Below are 26,645 nucleotides of genomic sequence, written 5' to 3' on the forward strand. Positions count from 1 at the left end.
ATTAATTTTCTAATTTTAATTTGAAATAGTAAATAAACAGAATGCTGAATCAGAGAAATATACTCTCTAAATTTGAATCAGTTAAAAATAACTGATTCAGAAGCAAAAAGTCAGTCACTAATTTAAATAGTAATATTTCTACTGACAATTAGTTAAAAATAACTGATTGTCAGTTAAAAATAACTGAAGTTTCAGTAAATTTTTTTTTGACTAATTCAATTAGTCAAGTTTAACTATTTTTTCAGTTATTTTTTACTGAAAATTAGTTATTTTTTCACTGATTCAGAAGCAAAAAGTCAGTCACTGATTGTCAGTTAAAACCACGATTTTTAACTGATTCAATTTAAGAGAGTAAACAATTAATAAAAAATCTGAAGACACGAGGAATTGAACTCTAGATACGGCAGCTACAAAGTCAATGCCCTATCCACTTACCTGAACCTGCTTATAAAAAGTAAATCAGGGTTGCTACAAAAATTTAATTGTTTTTCCTAACTTTTCATTTCAATACATTTATTTACGCGCGTTTCTTTAATTTTAAAATTATTCGAAAACATGATCAATAACTTCTTTTTTAAATAAATACTTTATCATTATTACTTACTTTTCATTATTATTTTAAATAATAAGAATGTTGTTACTGTAACTTCTTCAAAATTATTTTCATCACTTTAATTCAATTATTATTTTCTACAACTTTTCCTTAAATAAATTATTGATAATACCTAATTTTTGAAAAAGTTTTTTGAGAATTTTCAAATCCAGTTACTTACATAATTCAATTTTACGAAATTTCGATTATTCGGAAGTTCTTCAATTAAATATATATTCGAAAATAAAAACTTGAAATAATTAATTCTACAAAATTGTTTGTTAAAAGAAAGAAAAATTCAAATTTTCAAAGATTTTGGTTTGAGGCCTTTGAAAATTCAATTATTTTTAAAAATTCACGCTACAATGCTTTTAACATTCAATTCTAATCTAAAATTTTAATTGAAATTCATTTTTAAATCAATTTTTATTATTATAAAGTTTTACGAGAATTCAATTATTTAAATACAAAAAGTAAATAATTTATTGAATATTGAATGCTTCTCGGAATTGAATTTTCATGAAGAATTTTATCAACAAATTTTTAAATAATTGAATTTTTTTGACGAATTTTAATAAAAATTTTAAGAATAATTACATTTTTCGAGTAATATTAGATTAAAATAAATTGTATTAAAAATAATTGAAATTTTGCAATGAATTTTATTATTTATGAAAATAATTGAATTATTGCGAAGAATTTTATAAAAAAGTTTCAAATAATTGATTTTTTTTAAAAATATTTATACGAATTCTATTTTTAAAAATTGAATTCCTCTGACATTTTCATTATTTTAGAAAATAATTGAATATTTGTACAGAATTTTGTCAAAATTCGTTTTAAATAATTGAATTCATTAGGGAAATATATTAAAGTAGTACATACACAAATTATTAAATTAAGACCAATTTTTGAAAATATTTGACATCTTGCCATGAATTTTATTGAAAATTTTTTAAATAATTAAGTTTTATTACTTCTGAAAATAATAATTGAATTTTGTCAAAGAATTTTGCTATTTATTTATAAAGATAATTGAAATGTGGACAATTTTTTTTTATATTTTTTGAAAATAATTGAATGTCTGCGAAGAATTTTTTTAACTTTGAAAATAATTGAATTAATGCGAAAAATTTAATGTCAATTTTATAAATATTTGATTTTTTATAAAAAAGTTTATGCACTTTCTATGTTTTAAATAATTGAATTCCTGTGAAATTTTTATTTTTTCAGAAAATAATTGAATATTTGTGTAGAATTTTATCAAAATTTTGTTTAAATAATTGAATTTTTTCGGGAAATTTTATTAAAATAGTAGATATTGAAAATCATTGAATTGATAGAAATTTTTGAAAATAATTGAAATTTTGCCCAGAATTTTATTAATTTCGCAAAATAATTGAATTTCAAAGAAGAGTTTTATTATTTATAAAAAGATAATTGAAATTTTGACCAGAATTTTTAAAAAATGTTAACATAATTGAATTTCTGCGAAGAATTATTTTATTACTTTGAATTGTAACTTCTTAAAAATTCAATTTTAATAGTGATTTAAACTAAAATTCTTCTATAAATCCACTATTTTTTATAATTAATTAAATATATAATATTAAAAAATTTAACGAATGTCAGAAGAATTTGAATTACCTATTAGCATTTTTCAAAAATCGAAGTTCTTTAAATTTTCTAATTAAATTCTTTGAAAATTGAAATTTTCTAAAATTTCAAATTAAAACCTTTATAGAAATTCTTCTATTTATGCGAAAATTGTAAACGCAACTCTTGTAAAAATTCAAATAATTTTAAAATATTGAAGTAAAATTATTTATTAATTAATTTGTAAATAATAATTTTAGAATAGTTCTTGAAGAATTAAGTTATTTAAAAAGAGATTATTGTCGCAGAAATAGGAAAAATTAAAGGTTTTGTTTTAAAAATTCGTTGTAATTTCATAGTTTATCTGACAACCAAAAAGATATTCAGATATTCTAAAAATTGAGAATTTTCTCATAAATTCTAAAAATTTAATTTTTCCCAGTATATGTGACGCGATCTGAAGAAAGGGACCTTAGAAGCAAAAAATTATAGGTTATGTTTGCAATTTTTTAAATGAAAATACAATAAAAGGATCAACTGTCAATATAAATCATTAAAGTTTAAGTCTTCATTAAAACTAAAATATTTAATAAACACTGATTTTAATTCGAAATAAGTAAAAAGAAACTTTCAAACAAGAAAAAAGTAACTCTAACCCAACCTTAAAATGATTTGCTTCTAAGGTCCCTTTCTTCAGATCGCGTCACATATACTTTCAATAAAAATCCCTGACTTTTCCCTGACCTGTGGCAACCCTGTGAATACAAAGTGAGCTTATAAAGTATAAAGTCAAATTGCGAGGAGATTTTCAAATTTTATCAAACAGAATGAAAATAACTTTTCTAAACGTTTATTAAAATTATAGAATAATGATAATTATTAAATATTTTAGCACTTTTTGGCCGTAGGTATATTATAAGAAAGTTAATCCGTTTCATAGATATAACGAATCGGAATAAAAACAGAATTAAAATTTGGTACCAAATGACCGTTTATTGGTGAGGTATTAAAAAGCGTTGCAAATTAAATTAACACCAGAAAGGATTAAAATAATCCATTTTGATGTTATTTTTTACTATGAATGAAATTTTACTTCAGATCAAGACCAAGACAACGATTACTAACAACTAACTAACAAACTAACTAATTAACTTATAGTTGCGAACTACCTAACTTACTAACTACCTTACTGAATATCTTACTAACCAACATACAAACTTAATTACTAATTAACTTACTAACTAACTTACTTACATAACTTAGTTACTAATTAACTTACTTTATTTTTAAGAGGATTTTTTCCTATACTTATGAGAATATTTCTCTTAAATAGAAAGGAAAATACGTTCCAATAAAGAATTTCCAATTCAAGTATAAAATTTAAAGAGGATTTTGGAAGAGAAATTTTTTTTATAAAATTTAAAGAGAATTTTGGAAGAAGAATTTTTTTTCGGTGAGAATAAAATAAAATAAGCATCTATACCTGAGTTGAGAAGAGGAAATTTTTGAATGAAATACTCATCTCTCCCACGAAGTTATTTGAAGAGTGTTCCTTTTTACCTCCTTGGACATGAGAGTGAACTGTATTTTTTTTTATCTACTCAAAATACCACTGGCCGTGCATACATGTGTCGTTGAGTAAAACATAGAAGCAAATGACACGTGTCCCCCATCCTGTCGGTATCATCTCTCCCACATACATTTGTTCTCTCTCCATTTTCTGTATTCTGGTAAATGGTGCACTCATTTGCACCATATGTTTCGGTATTAGTGTGTCCGAGATTCACAGTATTTTCAACACTCTCTCTCTCTCTCTCTTCCTCACACTAAAATCTTCGACCTAACTCAAACTCACTCTATTACCCCCTCGATGCACACACTAAATTCCCATTAACTAAATTCCGACTTTCGTTCTCGAAATATAATTTACGACAAGGATTTTAATTGAAAATTTATTGCCGAGCCGAATTTCTCAAACTTTTCCGACTTGTTACTTCTTTTTTACTTAATGGAAAGGAAAATAAAATTTTTATTCGCTGTATTTTTAGCGAGGGGGAATTTACTGTTATTTAAAGTTTACAATGTAATTTCATTTCTTTATTGACATTCATTTTTACTTTCACTTTGAAAGATTTTTATTTTCACTTTTATCTTGTCAGACTTTTGACATAAAACAAAAAATTAATTTAAAAATCTAAAAAATTGAAACTAAAAGGGAAAAATTTTTCCCTTTTATTTTCAATTTTTTAATTTAATTTTAACTTTAATAGATTTTTAATTACATTTTCACGTCGATAGATTAAATTAAATTAAATTCCTCACAGAAATTTTGTTACATTGTTTTAAAATAAATTTAAAGTCTCTCGAGAAAATGAATTATGAAATCGTATTGAATGTAACTGAATTCCTTCCAGAAATTTCGTTAAAATTGAATTGAAAATAATTGAATTACTGCGAAAAATTGTATTATTTACTGTAAAAAATAAAAATAGTTAAACTCTTTTGCGAAGAATTTTATTTTCATTTTTTGAATTATTATTCATTATTTTGAATCATTATATATAGAAATTTTGGATATAAGAGTCAAAACGCGTCAACCGTGAATAGTGAATTTTTTGCATTATTTAAGAAAAAAATTAATAACTCATTACTGTTTTGCTAGAAATTAATGGCAATTTTTTTGGTAGTCATTGAATATCCACTCTTTTAAATAAACTTAATTGTGAAAAAAAATTTTGAAAAATTTTTAATTTTTAATAACAATTTTATAAACAATTAGTGTTTTTTATGCTTTCTAGAGCAAGGATTTTAATGAAATTCATAAGTAAGATACATTAAACCGACATCTTTATATTCCCGAAAAAAAAATTTGTATTTCCAATTACAACCGCCGTCATCGCGGCATCCATCGCTGTGATAAATGCCGCGGTAAACGAGCAGACGGCGCACGGCGCAACAAAAAATTCAAAATCACCGGTTGTAATTGGAAATACAAATTTTTTTTTCGGGAATATAAAGATGTCGGTTTAATGTATCTTACTTATAAATTTCATTAAAATCCTTGCTCTAGAAAGCATAAAAAACACTAATTGTTTATAAAATTGTTATTAAAAATTAAAAATTTTTCAAAATTTTTTTTTACAATTAAGTTTATTTAAAAGAGTGGATATTCAATGACTACCAAAAAAATTGACATTAATTTCTAGCAAAACAGTAATGAGTTATTAATTTTTTTCTTAAATAATGCAAAAATTTTTTATTATAAAAAAAGGTATAAATATTTAAAATTTTGAAAAACGGTTAAAAGTGTTTTTTTGGTTTGCTGTGAACTACAGATTTTCATAAATGTTTTGACTTTTCTAAAACTATAAAAAAAATGTATTCACGGTTGACGCGTTTTGACTCATATAATTGAATTATTTTGAAGAATTTCAAAAAAAATTTTAGAAAATAATTGAATTTCTGCACAAAGGATTTTATAAAAGTTTTTGAAAATATTTGACTTTTTTCTAGGAATTTAATTAAAATTCTATTGACAATAATTTAATTCTTATAAAGAGTTTTAGTAAATTTGAATTTCTGCAAAGAAGTTTATTAAAAATGTTAAAAATAATTGAATTCTTTCGAGAAATAGAATTGAATTTTGAAAAATTTTTAATAATTCAAATTTCTCTAAATTTTTAAGTATATATATTTAATAAATTATTAAAAATAAAGGATTTTAAGCAGATATTTAATTAAAATAATAAAAAATTGAATTTGGAAAATTTTAAAATGATTGAAAATTTTTTAAAAAATGTCAAAATTTCAATTATCTTTATAAATAATAAAATTCTTCTCCTAAATTCAATTATTTTCAAAAATTTTAATAAAATTTCTTGGCAAAATTTCAATTATTTTTAAAAATTTCCCTCAATTCAATATGATTTTCAGTATCTAACTATTTTAATAAAATTTTCTAAAAGAATTCAATTATTTAAAAGAAATTTTGATAAAATTCTACGCAAACATTTAATTATTTTCATAAATATTAAAAATTTCGCAGGAATTCAATTATTATTTATAAATTTTTTATAAATTTCTTTGCAATAATTCAATTATTTTCATAAATAATAAAATTCTTTTTAGAAATTCAATTATTTTCATAAGTTTTAAAAATCATCTCCGAAATTTAATTATTTTCAAAAATTTTAATAAAATTTTCCAAAAGAATTCGATTATTCAAAAAAAAAAATTCTACGCTAACATTTAATTATTTTTATAAATAATAAAAATTTTGAAAGGAATTCAATTATTTTCAAATTTTTTATAAATTTCTTCGCAGAAATTCAATTATTTTCATAAATAATAAAATTCTTTTTAAAAATTCAATTATTTTCATAAATTTTAAAATTCCTCTCCGAAATTCAATTATTTTCAAAAATTTTAATAAAATTTCTTATCAAAATTCCAATTATTTATAAAAAATTTCTTTAATTCAATATGATTTTCAATAACTACTATTTTAATAAAATTTTCCAAAAGAATCCAATTATTTAAAAAAAAATTTTGATAAAATTCTACGCAAACATTTAATTATTTTCATAAATAATAAAAATTTCTCAGAAATTCAATTATTTAAAAATTTTTCTAAATTTCTTTGCAATAATTCAATTATTTTCATAAATAATAAAATTCTTTTTAGAAATTCAATAATTATTTTCATAAATTTTAAAATTATTTTTAGGAATTAAATTATTTTTAAATTTTTATTTTCATTTTAATAGATTTTTATTTACACTTTCACTTTGATAAATTTTGATTCGCACTTTCTTCAGTCAAAGTTGAAAAAATTATTTTTTTAAGTTTTTAAAGTAAAAATAAAAGTGAAAGTAAAAACGAAAATGAAAATAAAAATCTATCAAAGTAAAAGGGTGGGTAGTCACTTTTTCCTTAAAAATATTTTCTAATCTTTTTTGTCTAAAATAAAAGCGATTATCAATGAAATCTGTTTTCTAAAAAAGGTTTCTAAAAGGTTTTTCTAACAAGTTTTGATTGCTAAAAAAAAATTTTCTAAAAAATTATGATTTCTAATATTTATTTTCCTAAAATTTGTAAAATTCCATAATTTCAATAAAAATTAAAAAATTGTTAAAAAATTAAGATTAAGAAATAGAAACTATTTTGCATATTTTCTGTTTCTCAATCACAATTCAGTTCACAAAATTATGAGTTTCTTTTTGAAAAAGAAGAAAAAAATTTATGAAATAACGTAAGAATATCACAATTTGTGAACAAAATTCTGTTTTTCTTTTAAGAAAAAATAATAATTTACATAATTTTTTTATCAAAATTTCCAAAATTAATTTATTTACTTGTTTATTTATAAAACGCACTTTTTTAGAAAATTTTAAATATCTTTAGGGAAAAAATCCCTATAATTTCTATTTATTAATAATTACGATTTTTAAATAGATTATTTTTAAATTTTGTTAAAAATTTTACATAATTTCAATTTTTTATTATAATTTTTTAACAAAATCTCAAGTATTTTTTTTTTTAATTAGAAAATTTTCGTAAATTTTATTTTTTAATTTTTAAAAATTTTCTTTACAAAAATTGAATATTGTTAGAAAAAATTTTTTTTGAAAATTACTTTTATAAGAAAAATAAATTTCTAGAAAATTACTTTTATTAGAAGAAATAAAATTAGAAAATCACCTTCATTAGACAAATTTTTTTAGAAATTCACCTTTATTAGAAAAAGAAATTTCTAGAAAATGACTTTTATTAGAAGAAAGAAAATTAGAAAATTTTTTTTTTAGAAATTTGCCTTTATTAGAAAAAAAATTTTTAGAAAATAAAAAATTAGAAAATACGTTTTAGAAAAATTGTACCCCAAACAAGTAAAAGTCTTGGGTCTTTATGAGAATCACTAATTTTATTTTAGTCAACAAAATTTAGTTTTAAGAAGTTGTTGGATATGATTTTTATTTTTATCACAGGATATACCGAAATGATGACGCATAATTAACGTACGAAATTATGTATTCTTGAAAACAAAGTAGATAATATTTTCCATTTTTAATTATTCTCTCTACACTTTACTAATTCCTGAAAAAGACTTTTTGTCAATAATATGAAAAAAATTTAAATATTTCACATTGAAGACATATTTTATAATTGATTTAGACTATATATAAATATCGTATATATTAATATTGACGCACGTGTAAAAGGAAAAAAAAATAATTCAACACAAAATGTTTGCATTGTACTGTAATAAATTTTCATGAAATTAAAAATTCCGATACTGAAAATTTATGAATCGTGCGAGTAAACATGAAAATGTACAGGGGAAGCAGACAAATTTGATGCTACAAATATTATGATAAATAACTTTTGAACGGATATGCACTTCCGGATGTCATTTAATTTATATTGCTGAAGGAAATCGGAGATTTCATTGGAAATCCAATCAAGTGTTATATATATCCATATTTTTAAATCATAAAAAATATTAATTTTCTCTATATTTTTTTTGAAAATTTTCATTTTAATTTTGAATTGATAAAACTTTTAATTAGCAATCTTCTTCTTCCAAAAGAAATCTAATCTAATCGAATTTATTATTAGAAATCTCATTTAACAGAATTTTAATTAGTCGAACTCTTAAATGTCAGAATTTTCATTTCATCGGATTTTTTTTTGTCCGAATTTTCATTTATACAAATTGTTATTTCATGGAATTCATAAAATGATGAAATTTTCATTTCATTTCTTTGTTTATTAAGAGAAATGAAAATTCTGTCAATATATTTCATATTCTTGCATAGAATTTTGTTGAATAGAATATAGAATATTTATAAAGAAATTTATCAAAATTTTCGAAACTATTATTCTTTCGAAGAATTTTATTAAAAATTTTTTTTAATAATTAAATTTCTACGAAGATTTTTGAAATAATTTTTATTGCAAAATTTTAAAAGTAATTGATATTTGCGAAAAATTTCTTTCAAATTTTCACAAAATTTTTATTAAAATTTTTTTGTAAATAATTAAATTCCTCACAGGAATTTTGTTACTACAATGTTTAAAATAAATTAAAGTCTTTCGAGAAATGTAATTCAAATTGAATTGAATGTAATTGAATTCTTTCAAAAAACTTAATCTTCCTGCGAAGAATAATTTTATTATTTATTGTAAAAATAATTGAATTCTTGCGAAGAATATTTTATTTCCATTATTTAAAAATAATTAAATTATTTTGAATAATTTTATTAAAATTTTGGATATATTTGATTTTTATTCTAAAAATTTTATTACAATTTTCGATTTTATACAAATTTTTAAAAAATATTTGACTTTTTTCTAGAAATTTAATTAAAATTCTATTGACAATAATATAATTCCGATAAAGAGTTTTAGCAATATTGAATTTCTGCAAAGAAGTTTATTAAAAATGTCAAAAATATCTAATTGAATTTTTTCGAGAAAAATTGAATTGAATTTTAAAAAATTTTAATAATTTAAATTCCTGTTAATTTTTTCATTGTATATTTAATTAATTATTAAAAATTCTAGATTTATGGATGAATTTTAGTTAAAACACTCAGAAATTGAATTTTGGTGAAACTACAAATGATTGCAGAAATGCAAATATTTTCAAAAGTAAAAAAATTCTTTTCCGAAATTCAATTATTTTAAAAAATTTTAATAAAATTCTTAGCAAAATTTCAATTATTTTCAAAACTTTTCCCCATGTCAATGATTTTCAATATCCAATATTTTAATAAAATTTTACAAAAGAATTCAATTAAATTAAAAAAAATTTTGATAAAATTCTACGCAATCATTTAATTATTTTCAAAAATAATAAAAACTTCACAGAAATTCAATTATTTGCAAACTTTTTATAAATTTCTTCGATATAATTCAATTATTTTCATAAGTACTAAAATTTTCACAGGAATTCAATTATATAAAATACAAAATTTCATAAAATTTTTCGAAAATTATCAATTATTTAAAAAGATTTTTGTAAAATTCGTCGCAAGAATTCAATTATTTTTATAAATAATAAAATTCTTCACCGAAATTCAATTATTTTTATAAACTTAAATAAAATTCTTTGTAAGAATTCAATTATTTTCATAAATAATAAAATTCATTGCAGAATTTCAATTATTTTTAATACAATAATTTTAATCAAATTTCTCGAAAAATGTCATTATTCTTAAAAATTTTATTAAAATTCGTCGAAAGTATTCAATTATTTAAAAATTTGTTGCTAAAATTCTTTATGAAATTTCAATTTTGAGAAATATTCAATTACTTAATAAATTATTATTTTTGTGTTTAAATAATTGAATTCCCTTAGAATTTTCTAAAAAAATTAATTTAAAAATTAATTTCAGCCGAAACTTTAGATAATAATTGAATATTCAAAGCATTATTGCTTGAATTTTTAGAAATAATGGAATTTTGAAAATTCAATTATTTTGAAAAGTAATAAAATTCTTCGCAGAAATTCAATTATGTTCCAAATTTTTTTAATTTCTCTTCAAAATTTCCAGTATTTTCATAAATAGTAAAATTTTTTATTAGGAATTCAATTATTTTCATAAATATAATAAAACTTAATGCAGAATTTCAATTATTTTTAATACAATTTTAATCGAATTCCTCGCAAAATGAAATTATTCTAAAAAATTTTAAATTATAATTTGTTAAAAGAATATTCAATTTTAAAAAATTGTTGATAAAATTCTTTATGAGAATTCAATTTTCAGAAACGTTCCATTGAATAAATTATTTATTTTTGTATTTAAATAATTGAATTAGCGCAGAAAATTCTAATAAAAATTGACTTTTAAAAATGAACTTCAGTCAAACATTTTAGATATAGTAATTGAATATTAAAAGCATTATAGTGTGAATTTTTAGAAATAATTGATTATTGAAAAAGTTGCTAATTTTAAACTTTGAAAGTTTGAATTTTTCACACTTTTAACAAACAATTTTGTAGAATTAATTTTTTTGAAAAAGTTCAGTTAAATTTTTTTTTTGAAATTATTTGAAGTTTTTTAATTTCTAATAGGTATAATATTTAATTGAAGAATTTCCGAATAATCGAAATTTCATAAAATTGAATTGTAACCAAATGGATTTGAAAATTCTCAAAGAAGTTTTTCAAAAATTCTATAGAAAATAATTGATTTAATGAAGAATTTTAGTTAAAAATTCTAGAAAATAATAATTGAATTGAAATGATGAAAATAATTTTGAAGTAGTTACAGTAATAATATTCTTTTAATATAAAATAATGATTAGTTTGTAATTTCTCAAATATCCGTTTTTGTATGATGAGTAATAATTTTTAAAATGTCTTTATACGATTTAAACAATTTATTATTAAATAGTCAGACGACGATTTCTCGATACATTGAATTTCAAACAAGTTTGAGTTTGAAATTTTTGAAAGTTTATTTTAAAAAAGTTATTGATGGTTTCGAATAATTTTACAATTAATGAAATTCATAAATAAAAATAATAAAAACGAAATTAAATTTTAGTCAATTAATAAATTAATTAATTTTTAATTTAAAAAAAATTTTTTTTATTAATTTTTTTTTTAATTTAATTTTTTAAACCTATAATAATTAATTAGCTTATTAGTTAATAAATTACGAATTATATTCTAATATTGAAGATGAAATTGTTCAAAAAATTGAAGTTGACATTTAAAAATAAAAAATATTGGCCAATTTGCATAATAAAGTGTGAAACTGAAAATAAAAGAAAATTGTTCCTTTGTTTCAGTGCAATGAGGGTTTTATTGTCGAAATTGCCCCGACCGTGGATAGTCGATGAGAAAAAGGACGACGGCTACACGGCTCTTCACTTGGCAGCACTCAATAATCACGTGGAGGTGGCTGAACAATTAGCTCGCGCTGGCAAAGCAGACTTGGACTTGCAAAACGTCAACTTGCAAACGGCCCTGCACTTGGCCGTGGAACGTCAACACACACAAATCGTCAAGGTACCATATTCGAACCTCCAATTTCCATATTTCACTAAAATCGCTTTTGACTCATCAGCAGAATTTCACCAATTTACCACTCTTGGCCAAAGCCAGACAATATCCAATGACCCGAATTCCTCTATTTCCAATTCAAGTCAAGTCGACTGGGCAAAATGCAGATTAAAGACTGGATTATTGAAATTTTATCCTTACACTATTTATCATCTATAAATTCGTTTCATTTTAAAAGGAAAATAAATTCCTTTCAACTTTTTTTTGGCTGGTGAATTTCTATTTTCTCATTTGCAATTTTTAAACACGAAAATTTTCAAGCTTCTTTTTGAAAGAATACAATTATTATTTTCTTAAATCGTTATGAAAAATTTCACGAAAGAATTCAATTATTTTCTAAAATTTTAATAATTTCTTCGAAAAAATTCAATTATATTTGTAATTAGTAAAATTCTTTGCAAAAAATTTCTCGGAAAAGACAATTAGTTTTAAAAATATTTATTAAATTCAATTATTTTTAAAAATAATAAAATTCTTCAAAAGAATTCAATGATTTTTCGTGAAATTTTTTTGAAAATAATTGAATTTTTGCAAAGAATTTTACTATATATTTTTATAAATAAGTAAAATAGGTATAGTAAAATAAATAAAGTAAAATTATTTTAAAAATCACATTTATAAATATATAGTAAAATTCTTTGCAAATTTCAATTATTTTCAAAAAAATTTCACGAAAAATAATTGAAAATAATTGAATTTAATAAATATTTTATTAAATAATTGTATTTTTTCGAAAAATTTTACTAAAATTGAATTAAAAATAATTGAATTCTTTTGAAGAATTTTATTATTAATGAAAATAATTGAATTGCTTTGAAGAATTTTATTATTTATGAAAATAATTGAATTGCTTTGAAGAATTTTATTATTTATGAAAATAATTGAATTTTGGTGAAAAATTTTATTAAAATATTAAAATTAAAATTTTTAAAAATCCTAATTAAATTCTTTTGAAGAATTTCTATGAATTTCTATTAAAAAATTTTAATATAAATCTTCGCAAGAATTCAATTATTTTCATAAATAATATAACGAATGGAAGAATTCAATTATTTTCATAAATAATATAACGAATGGAAGAATTCAATTATTTTTATAAATAATAAAATTCTTCGCATGAATTGAATTATTTTCAATACAATTTTAATAAAATTCCGTGCATGAATTCAATTATTTTCTAAAATTGGAATATATCCATTGAAACAATTCAATTATTTTTTTAAATTGTAAAGTCTTTGGAAATATTCAACTATTTTCAATTGTTTTAATTTTTTTCCTTCTCGTTCCCTATTCTGCATATTTAAAATCTTTTTTTTTCTATAAAATTCCTTAATTTTCTTTCAAAAATTCAATTTTGTCGACAATTGTCAGTAAAATTTATTTTAAAAATTCAACTATTTTTAAAGTTTGAAAGAAATTTCTTCTAAAATATTAAATTATATTCTATAAAAATTATAAAATGATACAATTTGTTTATAAAAATTTAATTATGACAATTTTTTAATAAAATTCTTGAGAAATTAAATTTTATTTTATAGAATTTAAAAACTAATTTTTCAGAGTATTATAAATATAATTTCTTTAAGGGCATTTGAACCTTGATGACGTTTCAGTTTGTGCAAAGCATGTGTGACGTCATCAAGGTTCAAATGCCCTTAAAGAATTGAACCAGGTCAATAAATTTGATTAAATTCTTCGCAAAATTTCAATTATTTTCATAAATAATAACATTTTTCGGAAAAATTCAATTCTTTTGAATACAATTATAATAAAATTTCAGGAAAGAATTTAATTAAATTTTTTCCAATTTTTAATACAATTTTTCTAAAGAATTCAATTATTTTCTAAACTTCTAATAAATTCTTAGAATCAATTCAATTCTTTTTAAAAATAGTAAAATTTTTTGCAAGAATTAAATTATTTTTACAAATAACAAAATTATTCATAGGAATTCAATTATTTTCAATTACAAGTGGAATAAACTTCAATAATGAAATATGTAATAATAATTTTTAACAGACACGATTATTTAAAAAAATTTTAATAAAATTCTTCGCAAGAATTCAATTATTTTCATAAATAATAACATTCTCCGTAATAATTCAATTAATTTTATAAATAATAAACTTCTTCAAAGGAATTCAATTATTTTTCTTAATAATAAAATTCTTTGGAGGAATTAAATTATTTTTAATGTCATAAAAATTATATTGAATTCTTGCGAAGAATTTTACAATTTATAAAAATAATTCAATTCTCTTGAAGAATTTTATCACAATTTTAGAAATAATATTGAATTCTCGTGAAGAATTATGTTAAAATTTTTGATAATTCTAATTAAAGTCTTTTTTCAGAATTTCTTTGAATTTTTTTTTAAATAACGGAGTTTTTTTAAAAATTAAAAAAAAATTTAAATAATTAAATTTTATGAACAATTTCTTTAAGTTTTTAAAATAATCGTGTTTGTTTGTAATTGAAATTTCATATTTAATTTTTGACTTTTATTGAAATTTTAGAAAAAATTTGAATTCTTTTAAAAATTTTATATGACGAATTAAGAAAAAAATTGAATTCTTTTGTGCATATTATTTGAAAATAATTTGATTATTATTATTTTTTTTTAAACAATTTTTGCAACGAATTTTACTATTTACCAAATATAATTGAATTTTTTTGAAGAATTGATTAAAATTTTAGAAAATAATTGAATTCTTTCGTGAAATTGTTTTTTAAATAATTGAATTTTTGCAAAAAATTTTACTATTTACAGAAAATAATTGAATTGTTTCAAAGAATTTATTAAAATTTTAGAAATAAATTGTATTAGTTCGTGAAATCTTATTAAAAATAATTAAATTTTTGTAAAATATTTTATTATGTTTATAAAATTAATTGAATTCTTACGAAGAATGTTATTATTTATAAAAATAATTGAATTCTTGCGAAGAAGTATATAAAAATTTTTGAAATTAATTAACAAGAATAATTAATTAGTAAATTAGTTAATAATTAAATTTTTTTTTTAAGTTTGAGTCTGAAATTATTCAAAAATTCATATTTGAAAATAAAAAATTTTGTAATTTGCATAATAATAATAAAATTTTAATAAAATTCTTTTTAAACATTTAATTATTTTTAAAAAATTTTCCTAACATTCTTTGAAAAATATTAATTATTTTCAGAAATAATTGTCCTCAATTCAATGATTATCAATAACTGCTATTTTAATGAAATTTTCTAAGAGAATTCAATTAGAATTAAAAAAAAAATTTCTTTAGCAATAATTCTAATATTTTCAAAAATAATAAATTTTTCTCCAAGAAGTCAATTGTTTTCATAACGAATAAAATTCTTCTCCGAAATTCATTTATTTTCAAAAATTCTAATAAAATTCTTGGCAGAATTTCAATTATTTTCAAAAATAAATTGTTCTCAATTCAATGGTTTCCAATATCTCTTTTTTTTAAACATTTTCCAAAAGAATTAGATTATTTAAGACAAATTTGAATAAAATTCTATGCAAAAATTTAATTATTTCCATAAATAGTAAAAATTTTACAGGAATTCAATTATTTTCAGAAATAATAAAATTCTTTTTAGGAATTCAATTATTTTTATAAACAATAAAACTCATTTCAGAATTTCAATTATTTTTAATGCAATTTTAATCGAATTTCGGGAAAAATATAATTATTCTTACAAATTTTATTAAAATTCTTCAAAAGAATTCAATTATTTTTAAAATTATGATAAAATTCTTCAAAACAATTAAATTATTTTTATAAATTTGCAAACTTCTTCTCATGAATTGAATATGATTTTCATGACATTAATATTTTAAAATTGAAAATATTTAAAAAGAAAAATTATTTAAAAAGTTAGAAAACAAAAAATTACTATTAATATAGTTTAATTATTATAGATTTTCCCCGTGGAAAAAATGGATCCAAAAATAAATTATTTTAATTTTTTTTTTGTTGGTGTAAAATCCTCGTAAAGTTGAGAGGCTGAAGTCCGCAACGTTTTTAAAAACGAAAACGAAAAAATAATGCGACGATTTTTTATTTTTGATTCTAAATCATGTTTTTTTAAACAATTAACAAGCACAGAAATTAGAGATAAATTTAATTTGAAAAAAAATTCTTTTTGGATTTTTCGTTTTTAAAAACGTTGCGGGGACTACAGCTTCATGTAAAGTTTACTGCGCGTAGATACCTAATAATTCAAGTAGATAATTGAAGTAGATAATTGAGTGAAAATTAATAATTTTTCAGCTCCTTGTACGAGAGGGTGCAAATCTGAACGTGGCCGACAAGGATGGCGACACTCCGCTGCACGAGGCCCTGCGCCACCACACGCTCTCGCAACTGCGTCAGCTCCAGGATGTTCAGGATGTTGGTCGACTCTTAATGGGCCTGGGCGCTCAGGGTCAGGACAAGAAAAGCAGTTCCTTTATTGCCTGCTTCCTTGCAGCCCACGGCGCAGATTTGGAGCTCAAGAACAAGAAGGGACAGACTCCCCTCGACCTCTGTCCGGATCCAAATCTTTGTAAAACACTCACCACGTGTTACAAGGATACCGAATCGTTAGTTTCATATTCGTATTCGTTTTTATTTATTTTTCCCATTCTTCTTTGCCCCTAAATCCCTATCAATTTCCGAGATTTTCATTTTAAACTTAAAAGCGAAAGAGGAAATTGGAATAACATAGAATTAGAATCTGTTATTCTTTATTACATTTGCAGGCCTCGGATGGACTTTTTTCGACTATTTTCAAAGCAGAAAACATTTTAGAAAATTTCAATTTTTACTGAATTAATTAAATAATAAAAATTTCACAGCATTTCTATTATTTAGAAATTTTTTATAAATTTCTTCCCGCAATAGTTCAATTATTTTCATAAATGATAAAATTTTTACAAGGATTCAATTATTTCCACGAATTCTTTATCGGTTTTCAATTATTTTCATAAATTACAGAGACTCAATTATTTTTAATACAATTTTAAACTAATTTCTCGAAAAATGAAATTATTCTAAAAAATTTTATTAAAATTCGAATTTTAATTATTTAAAAATTTGTTGATAAAATTCTTAATGAGAGTTCAATTATTTTAAGAAACATTCAATTATTCAATGAATTTTTCTTGTATTTAAATAATGGAATTCTCGCAGAATTTTCTAATAAAAATTGATTTAAATGTGAATTTCAGTTAAAATTTTAGATAATAATTGAATATTAAACTCTCTAAATTTGAATGAGTAAAAATGGTTTGTAATTTGAATTAGTGACTGATTTTTTGCTTTTGAATTAGCAGATTTTACTAATATATATTCGTTTTTACTAATTTAATAGCAAAATTGACTAATTCAAAAGCAAAAATTCAGTCACTAATTCCAATTAGTAAACAATTTTATTAATTCTAATTAAAAGAAAAAGTATTATAGCGTGAATTTTTAGAAATAATTCAATTTTGAAAAGGTCTCAAATTATATAGTTTTTGAAAGTTTGAATTTTTAATACTTTTAACTCAAAATTATGTAGATTTAATTTTTTTTTAAAAAGTTTAATGAAACTTTTTTGAAATTATTTCAAGTTTTTATTTTCTAATATATATTTGATTGAAGAATTTCCAAATAGTCGAAGAAATTTTTTAAAATTGAATTGTAAACAAAAAAATTTGAAAATTTCCAAAGAAATTTTTCAAAAATTATTAAAATTAATTAATTTAATGAAGAATTTTAGTTAAAAATTTTAAAAACTAATTAAATTGAAATGATAAAAATAATTTTTATGAAGTTACAGTAACAATATTCTTATAATATAAAATAATTATTTTATTAGTCGGTCATCTTTAATAATTAATTAATTATTATAAAACATGAAGATATTGATTGCTCCGAGTCGAAGACTCGGAGTGATCGATTTCTTCATGTTTTATAACAATTTTTTTTAAATTGTTTAATTTAAAATTTTTTTTTTTATATTTAAGAAGAAAAATATTCATTATTCTGAGTAATAATTTTTAAACTGAATCAGAATATTCTTTAGAGTGAAGGAAGAGTAATAATTTTGTCTGAAATTCAAGGGAATGTCAGGGAAAAACAAAATTAAATTTTTCTTAGCAACAAATGTAGTTTTTAAAAACCTGAAAAACCCTGAGTAATTTTTTGAGAGGAAATTAATGGTCAGAAAATATTCTGACCATTTTTGGATTTCTATTTTTCTTAAAAATTGATAGATTTTAAAATACAACCGTAATTTTGTAGAATTTTTTTTTTGGTTGAAAATGCTAAAATATACCATTTTTATTTAACTTTTTTATATGGAAATTCACTTGTTTATTTTTTCAACTAATTTCAACTAATAATTTTTTAAAATAACAAATATAGGTAATTATATAGAAAAATTATGATAAAATATAATATTTGAAATCAGTTAGAAAAATAAGCAAGTGAATTTCCATGTAAATAAAATTGACTAACAATGGTATATTTTACCATTTTCAATCTAAAAACAATATTTATTTTTTTCAAAAAAATGCTTCAAAAATAATTTAAAAATAATTTTTTTCATTCTGCAATTTTTTTTTTTTTTGAATAAAAAAACATATTTTCTACAAAATTACAGATGAACTTTAAAATCTATCAATTTTTAAGAAAAATAAAATTGAAAAAAGGTCAGAATATTTTCTGATATTGATTTCCTCTCAAAAAATTACTAAAAAAATAATTTTATGGAAGATTTAAGTCGGTAGGCGGTCACTTTTTCTAAAAAATATTTTCTAATCCTTTTTCTCTGAAAAAAGGCGATTTCTAATGAAATCTTTTTTCCAAAAAAAAGTTTTTTTAACAAGTTTTGATTTCTAAAAAAGGTTTTTCTAAAAACTTATGATTTCTAATATTTACTTCCCTAATATTTGTGAAACTCCGTAATTTTGATAAAAATTAGAAAATGTTGAAAAATTAAGATTAGAAAATAGAAACTATTTTGCATATTTTCTGCTTCTCAATCAGAAATTTTAATTTCACAAAATTATGAGTTTCTTTTTGAAAAAGAAGAAAAATTTTAATAAAATTCCTATTTCTTATCACAATTTTTTAACAAAATTCCGTTCTTCATTGAAAAAAAAAAATAATAATCTGCATCATTTTTATTACCAAAATTTCCAAAATTAATATATTTATAAAACATTTTCTTAGAAAATGTTAAAAATCTTTAGGAAAAAAATCCCTGTAACTTCTATTTAATAATTACGATTTTTAACTAGATTATTTAAAAATTTTGTTCAAAAATTTGTATAATTTCTATTTTTTACAATTTTTTAATGAAATCTCAAATATTTTTTTTTAAGAATTAAAAAAATTTTTTAAATTACAAAAATTAAATATTGGTAGAAAAAAATAAGTTTGAAAATTACCTTTATTAGAAGAAAGAAAATTAGAAAATCACCTTCATTAGAAAAAAGTTTTTTAGATACTCAAAAGAAATTCAAAAAAACATTAAAATATTTTGGAATAATATTGAATTTCATAAAATTAAATTGAAAGGAATTGATTTTTAAATTAAGTAAAATTTTATTAAAATTAATTGAATTCTTAAGAAGAATGTTATTATTTATAAAAATAAAAGAATTCTTGCAAAGAATTTTATAAAAGATTTTGAAATTAATAAACAAGAATAAATAATTAGTAAATTAGTTAATAATAATTGAATTTTTTTTAAAGTTTGAGTCTGAAATATTATTCAAAAATTCATATTTGAAAATAAAAAATTTTGTAATTTGCATAATAATAAGAAAATTTTAATAAAACTCTTTCCAAATATTCAATTATTTTTATAAATTTGTAAGATTCTTCCCAATATGTTTTTCTCGACATTCATTTTAAAATTAAAAATATTTAAAAAGAAAATTAAAAAAAAAAATTAAAAAAGTTAGATAACAAAAAAAATTTTATTAATATAGTTTAATTATTTTAGATATTAATAATATTAATTTTTCCCGTGGAAAAAATGAATCCAAAAATAAATTATTTTAATTTGAGAAACTAAAATTAAAAATTCTAAAAAAACTTAGTTTTTTTTGAAAAATTTTCCTATTATTGAATTGAAAATAAATAATTTAAATGTTGACGAATTTTACGTAAACTTTTCTTTTTTTTATATAATAATGAATTTTCGAACGACTTTTTTAAAAATATTAAAAATAATATTGTTTTAGTGAAGAAAAAATGGAAATTTTTAGAAAATACATTTTAGTTAAAAGTTTTGGAAAATAATTGAATTTTAGAAGAATTACCTACAGTTGAAATGTTTAGAAATAATAAAATTTTTATTACTGAATTAAATTTTATGTTTTACAAAATGTTACAAATTTTTAAAAATAATCTTATTTTTAGAAGAAAAATTTTTAAAAAATATCAAAAAAATGATTTGAAAATAATTGAATATTTCCAAATCTCAGAATTCAAGTTATTATTGTGAGAAGAAAAAAAAGGAAATATTTTTCTAGAAACCAGGAAAAATTTACAGAACTAAAAAATTAAATTTTTGTTACAAATCTGAATGAAGTAAATGCCTTTTTCTATACTTTTTTTGTATTTTTAATTTTGAATGAACTAAAACGACTATTTTCGTCCCTTTAAAGTCAGTCCGTGCGACCTGCACTTGTGATGAAGATTTGTATTTTGCTTTCATCTCGTTGAATTACGAGAAAAGTTGGGAAAATAAAATCTCTAATTCCGAAATTAGAAGTGAAAGATAAAATTTCGAATTTTGTGCGTAAAATATATAGAAATAGATATAAATCTACTTTATTTTCTAATTTAATGGTTTTTCTTTGGTGCTTTTTTTTAAAGAAATTTTTTTGTTGCAGACATGACATCGAACCTGTAAGTACATCAGCAACGATTGACGAGTGTCTGGTGTGTTCGGATGGAAAGCGAGAAGTTCTTTTTGGTCCATGTGGACACGTCGCCTGCTGTAACGCATGTGCTCCTAGAGTGAAGAAGTGTTTGATCTGCCGAGAGAACGTCATGTCCAGAGGAAAAGTAATTAACAGATTTTCTCACTTTCAAGTTTCTAATGATCGAATTCCAATCACGTATCCCATCTATTTGAATTAATTAATCGAACAAGGAAATTCATTATCACCACGCATTCAAATGTTAAATTTACTTCTTCGCTTATTTGTTAATAATATCGCAGGCATTTTATTGTATCACTTTTTCACAAATTTCTTTTCCAAATTTTTTTTTTTTATTTTCCCTTCCAATAAAATATAACTTTTTTTCAACTATTTTATCAAACTAAGACTTTTTTCAAAGTATCTAGATTTTTATTCTCTGAAAAATAATTGCAGCCAAATCTTTCAAAAATTATTGTTTAATAATTTTTTTAACATAATAATTAATCCGTCAGCTCAATTAAATTCTTATAATTAGGTAGAATGATATTAAAAACTTTTACGATTAATTGAAATTTTGCTTAAAGAAATTTTAATTGCAAATTTTGGAAATAATTTGAATAATTGTAAAAAAAATTTTAATGGAAATTTTAACGTTTACGTATTTCGGAAAATTCAAAGATCTACAAAAATGACTTTAAATTGTTAAAAAATCTAATTTTTTAAAATAATTATAAAAAAAATTTTGGAAAAATCTCCCATTTTCAAAATTTTTAATTAAAAGTTTTCAAAAAGTTTTTAAATTGTTCAAAAATTCGACTTTTTTGTAAAATTTTTAAAAAATTCTTTCTCATTTTCAATTTTCTAGAAAAATTAATTCATTTATTTGTGAATTTCTTTAATTGTAAATATCAGTCGAAAATATAAACAGATTTATTTAAAATTAAAATAAATATTTAATAATTATTATTTTTCTATATAGGAATTAAGACTTTCAAAAATTTTGAAATTTAAACCTTTTGAAATTCAATATAAACTTATAACTTTATTATGTAACTTCTTCAAAATTATTTTCATCATTCAATTCAATAAAATTAATATTTTCTAGAATTTTCAAATTAATTTTTGATAAAGTTTGAAACCTTTTTAAAATTCAATTACTTCTAAGAATTGCAAGTATATTTGCAACTACTGAAAAAATCTTTTTTTTTTAGTTTTTTATTAAATTTTTTTTCGAAATCAATTACTTTTAATAATATTTCCTTAAATCAATTATTTTTCACAAATAAATAATTAATAATTAAATATATATTACCTACAAAAATCAATTATGTTCAAAAATTTGTTTAAACTCTCTGAAATTCAATTTATTTTCAAAAATTTTTCTCAATTTAATGATTTTTCAATATCTACTATTTTAATAAAATTTTGGGAAATAATTGAATTATTTGAAAAAAAAATTTAGCAAAATTCTACGAAAACATTTAATTATTTTCATAAAATAATAAAAATTTCATAGAAGTTCTATTATTTTCATAAATAATAAAATTTTTTACTATAAGATTCAATTATTTTCATGGGAAATAAAACTCATTATAAAATTTCAATTAATTTTAATACAATTTTAATCAAATTCATCGAAAAAATTCGTCAAAAGAATTCAATTATTTAAAAATTTATTGATGAAATTCTTCATGAGAATTCAATTTTGAGAAACATTCAATTATTCAATAAATTATTTATTTTTGTATTTTAAATTTTTGAATTCTCGTAGAATTTTCTAATAAAAATTGATTGAAATTTTTTTCCTAAATATTTTAATAATATTTCTTTTTAAATATTTTCAATATTCTAAAATTAATGTAGAATTGAAAAGCATTCAATTCTTGCAAAGAATTTTATCAAAAATTTGTGAATAATTAAAATCTTTCGAAGAATTTTATTATTTATGAAAATAATTGAATTCTTGCGAAGAATTTTATTAAAATTTTTTAAAATCCTAATAAAATTCTTTTGAAGAATTTTTTTGAATTGAAAAAAAATTTAATCTCTTTAATAATTTTAATTGAAAATTTTTAAAGTAAATGAATTTTATGAACAATTTCTTTCAAGTTTTTAAAATAAATGTGTTTCTTAATGATTGAAATTAAACTTTTAATTATTGAATTTTTAAAAAATTTTTAGAAAATAATTGAATTCTTAGCAGAATTTCATTACAATTTTCCAAAATAATGTAATTCATTCAAGGAATTAATTGTAATTATTGATTTTACCTACTTTTAAAATTTTATTTAAATTATTTATAGAAAATAGAATTATTTTAAATAATTTTGATTACAGTTTTAGTAAATAATTAAATTGTTTCGAAGAATTTAAAAAATTTTTTTGAAAATAATGTAGTTTTTTGAATAATTTTAATTGAAAGTTTTGAAAATAATTTAATTCTTTGGAAACATTTCATATAACGAATTAAGAGAATAATTTAATTCTTTCATGGAATTTTTGTTGAAAATAATTGAATTTTTGCAAATATTTTATACTATATTTAAAAAAATAATTGAATTGTTTCGAAGGATTTATTAAAATTTAGTTGAAAATAATTGAATTATTTCGTGAAATTTCAATAAAATTTAGTTGAAAATAATTGAATTTTTTGAAATATATTTACTATTTACAAATATAATTGAATTTTTTTTTGAAGAATTTATTAAAATTTAAGAAAATATTTTAATTCTTTTGAAATTTTTTTTAAAGAATTAGAAAAAAATTGAGTTCTTTCGTGAAATGGTTTTGAAATTTTGAATATAATTGAATTGTTGCAAAGAATTTTACTATCTATAAAAATAAATATAAATGAATGGTTGCATACAATTTAAAAAATTTTTTAAAATAATTAAATTCTTTTGAAATATTTTATATCGAATTAAGAAAATAATTGAGTTCTTTCGTGAAATTTTTTTGAAAATAAATGAATTTTTTCAAAGATTTTATAACGAATTAAGAAAAAATTCAATTCTTGCGTGAAACTTTTTTGAAAATAATTGAATATTTGGATAGGATAAATATAATTGATTTGTTACGAAGGATTTATGAAAATTTTAGAAAATAATTGTATTCTTTCGAAAAATTTTATTCAAAATTGGAAAAAATTTAATTGAATCCTTTCGTGAAATTTTATTACAAATGTATTAAAAATAATTGAATTTTGACAAAAAATTTTACTATTTATGAAAATAATTGAATTCTTTCGAAGAATGTTATTATTTATGAAAATATTTGAATTTTTACGAAGAGTAATATTAACATTTTTGAAAATACAAACAATAATAATTCATTATGTACCTAATAAGTGGATTTTTTAAATTTTGATTAAGAAATTATTCAAAAATTTATATTTGAAAATGAAAAATTTTGTAATTTGCAAGTTATTGAATTTTTCAAAAGGTTTGAATTTGAAATTTTTGAAAATCTGAATTCCTATGAAAAAAAATAATGATTAAATATTTATTTTAAAATGAAGTTATTTGATATTTTCAAATTTCACAATTAAATAAATTCGTAAATAAATATAATAAAACATTTTTCTGAGTGAAATTTTTAATTTTTAAAGTGAATCAGAATATTCTTTAGGGTCAGGGAAAAAATCAAAATTTTTTCTGGAAATTTGGGAAAAGCAAAATTAAATTTTTTTTGGCATGTTGATTTCCTCGACCCTTGACAACCCTGAGGATGAAAAAAATTCTGTAATTTTGATATAACTAATTAAAATTTTTAATTTGAATTATTAAAATTCTGAATATACATCAAGTGAATAAATAGAAAATATAAATGAAAATAATGATTATTCTCGTTTCTTTAGATTGAAGAATGTGTAGTTTGCTCGGATCGTAAAGCTGGTGTCCTATTTCGTCCTTGCGGTCACATGTGTGCCTGTGATGCTTGCGCTGCCTTAATGAAGAAATGCGTTCAATGCCGAGCTCATATTCAACATATGGTACCGATGTCAGTGTGCTGTGGTGGTGGAGGTGACGTCACGTACGTGAAAGGGTGCAATACTACTGCAGGTAAAAATAATAAGAATCCCTCAATATCATTGCCCTACTGAATAATACATATCGAAACTCTCTCAATTTATGTTAAAAAAGAAAAACATCTCTCTTCGATATTTACCTTTTCCATTTTCTACTCCGGGCACTTTATATACTTTCAAAAAGAAAAAAACAGTAAAATAGAAAAAAAGAAGAAACGTCAAGAAATAGATTTTATAACAATTTCAAATTCTTTTTTTATACACTTTTTTGTATCTGTAAAAAAATTTCAAGTATAATTAAATTTAACGTAACTATAAATTTCAAATTCAAAATTTTCATTTTCAAATGAAACTGAAAATTTAAAATTCCAAATTTTCATTTTGAAATGAAAATTTCAAATTTTTATTTTCATTTAAAATGAAAATTTTTATTTCAAACTTTCATATTCATTTAAAATGGAAATTTTTATTTCAAATTTTCACTTTCATTTTCTTTTCGAAATGAAAATATTGAAATTAGAATTTTCATTTCAAAAAACAAAATTTTGAATTTGAAATTTTCATTTCTAAATGGAAATTATGAATATGTAATTTTCATTTCAAATTTTTATTATCAATTTAAAATAAAAAATTTCATTTTGAAATAAAAATTAATATTTCAAATTCAAAATTTTTATTTCGAAAAAAAATGAAAATTTCAAATTTTCATTTTCATTTAAAATGAATTTTTTTTCCAAATCTTCACATTCATTTTCTTTTCGAAATAAAAATTTTGAATTTAAAATATTCATTTTTATTTCAAAATGAAAATTTTGAATTTAAAATTTTCATTTTGAATTTAAAATTTTTATTTCAAATTTTCATTTTCATTTTGAAATGAAAATGAATATTTCAAATTGCAAATTTTCATTTCCAAATGAAAATTTCAAATTCAAAATATTCATTTTTAAATAAAAATGGAAAAAAATATTAAATAATATTTATATTATATATTTATTAATATTTATTATATTAAAAAATTTCAAAATAAAAATTTTCATTTTGAAATAAAAATAAAAATTTCAAATTCAAAATTTTCAGTTTGAAATAAAAATGAAAATTTCAAATTCAAAATTTTCAATACAAATAATGAAAATGAAAATTTCAAATTCAAAATTTTCATTTCAAATTCAAAATGAAAATTTTAAATTTTAAATTTTCATTTAAAAATGAAAATGTAAAGTTGAAAAAAAAAATTTTCATTTTGAAATGAAATTAAAAATTGCAAATTAAAAATTTTTATTTTGAAATGAAAATGAAAATTTCAAATTCAAAATGTTTATTTTGAGATGAAAATGAAAATTTGAAATATAAATTTTCACTTTGAAATGAAAATGAAAATTTGAAATAAAAATTGAAATGGAAAAGTTCATTTAAATTTTATTATTGGATAAGCAGCATTTATTTA

The 26,645-nt window shown here is 19.8% G+C and overlaps 1 protein-coding gene across 1 annotated transcript in view; it reads left to right on the forward strand.

The window, feature by feature from the left end:
* LOC122503378 (E3 ubiquitin-protein ligase MIB1-like) overlaps positions 1-26,645 on the forward strand; it is a 72,134-nt gene that overhangs the window by 41,270 nt on the left and 4,219 nt on the right. The window contains exons 2-5 of the mRNA XM_043613886.1: positions 11,990-12,209; positions 16,538-16,848; positions 21,139-21,313; positions 25,028-25,232. Of these exons, the coding sequence (XP_043469821.1) occupies positions 11,994-12,209; positions 16,538-16,848; positions 21,139-21,313; positions 25,028-25,232 (907 nt within the window). The 5' untranslated portion in view covers positions 11,990-11,993. The remainder of the gene's footprint in view (positions 1-11,989; positions 12,210-16,537; positions 16,849-21,138; positions 21,314-25,027; positions 25,233-26,645) is intronic.

The sequence above is a fragment of the Leptopilina heterotoma genome, unplaced genomic scaffold (assembly GCF_015476425.1).
Source record: "Leptopilina heterotoma isolate Lh14 unplaced genomic scaffold, ASM1547642v1 Lhet_26, whole genome shotgun sequence".
NCBI lineage: Eukaryota > Metazoa > Arthropoda > Insecta > Hymenoptera > Figitidae > Leptopilina > Leptopilina heterotoma.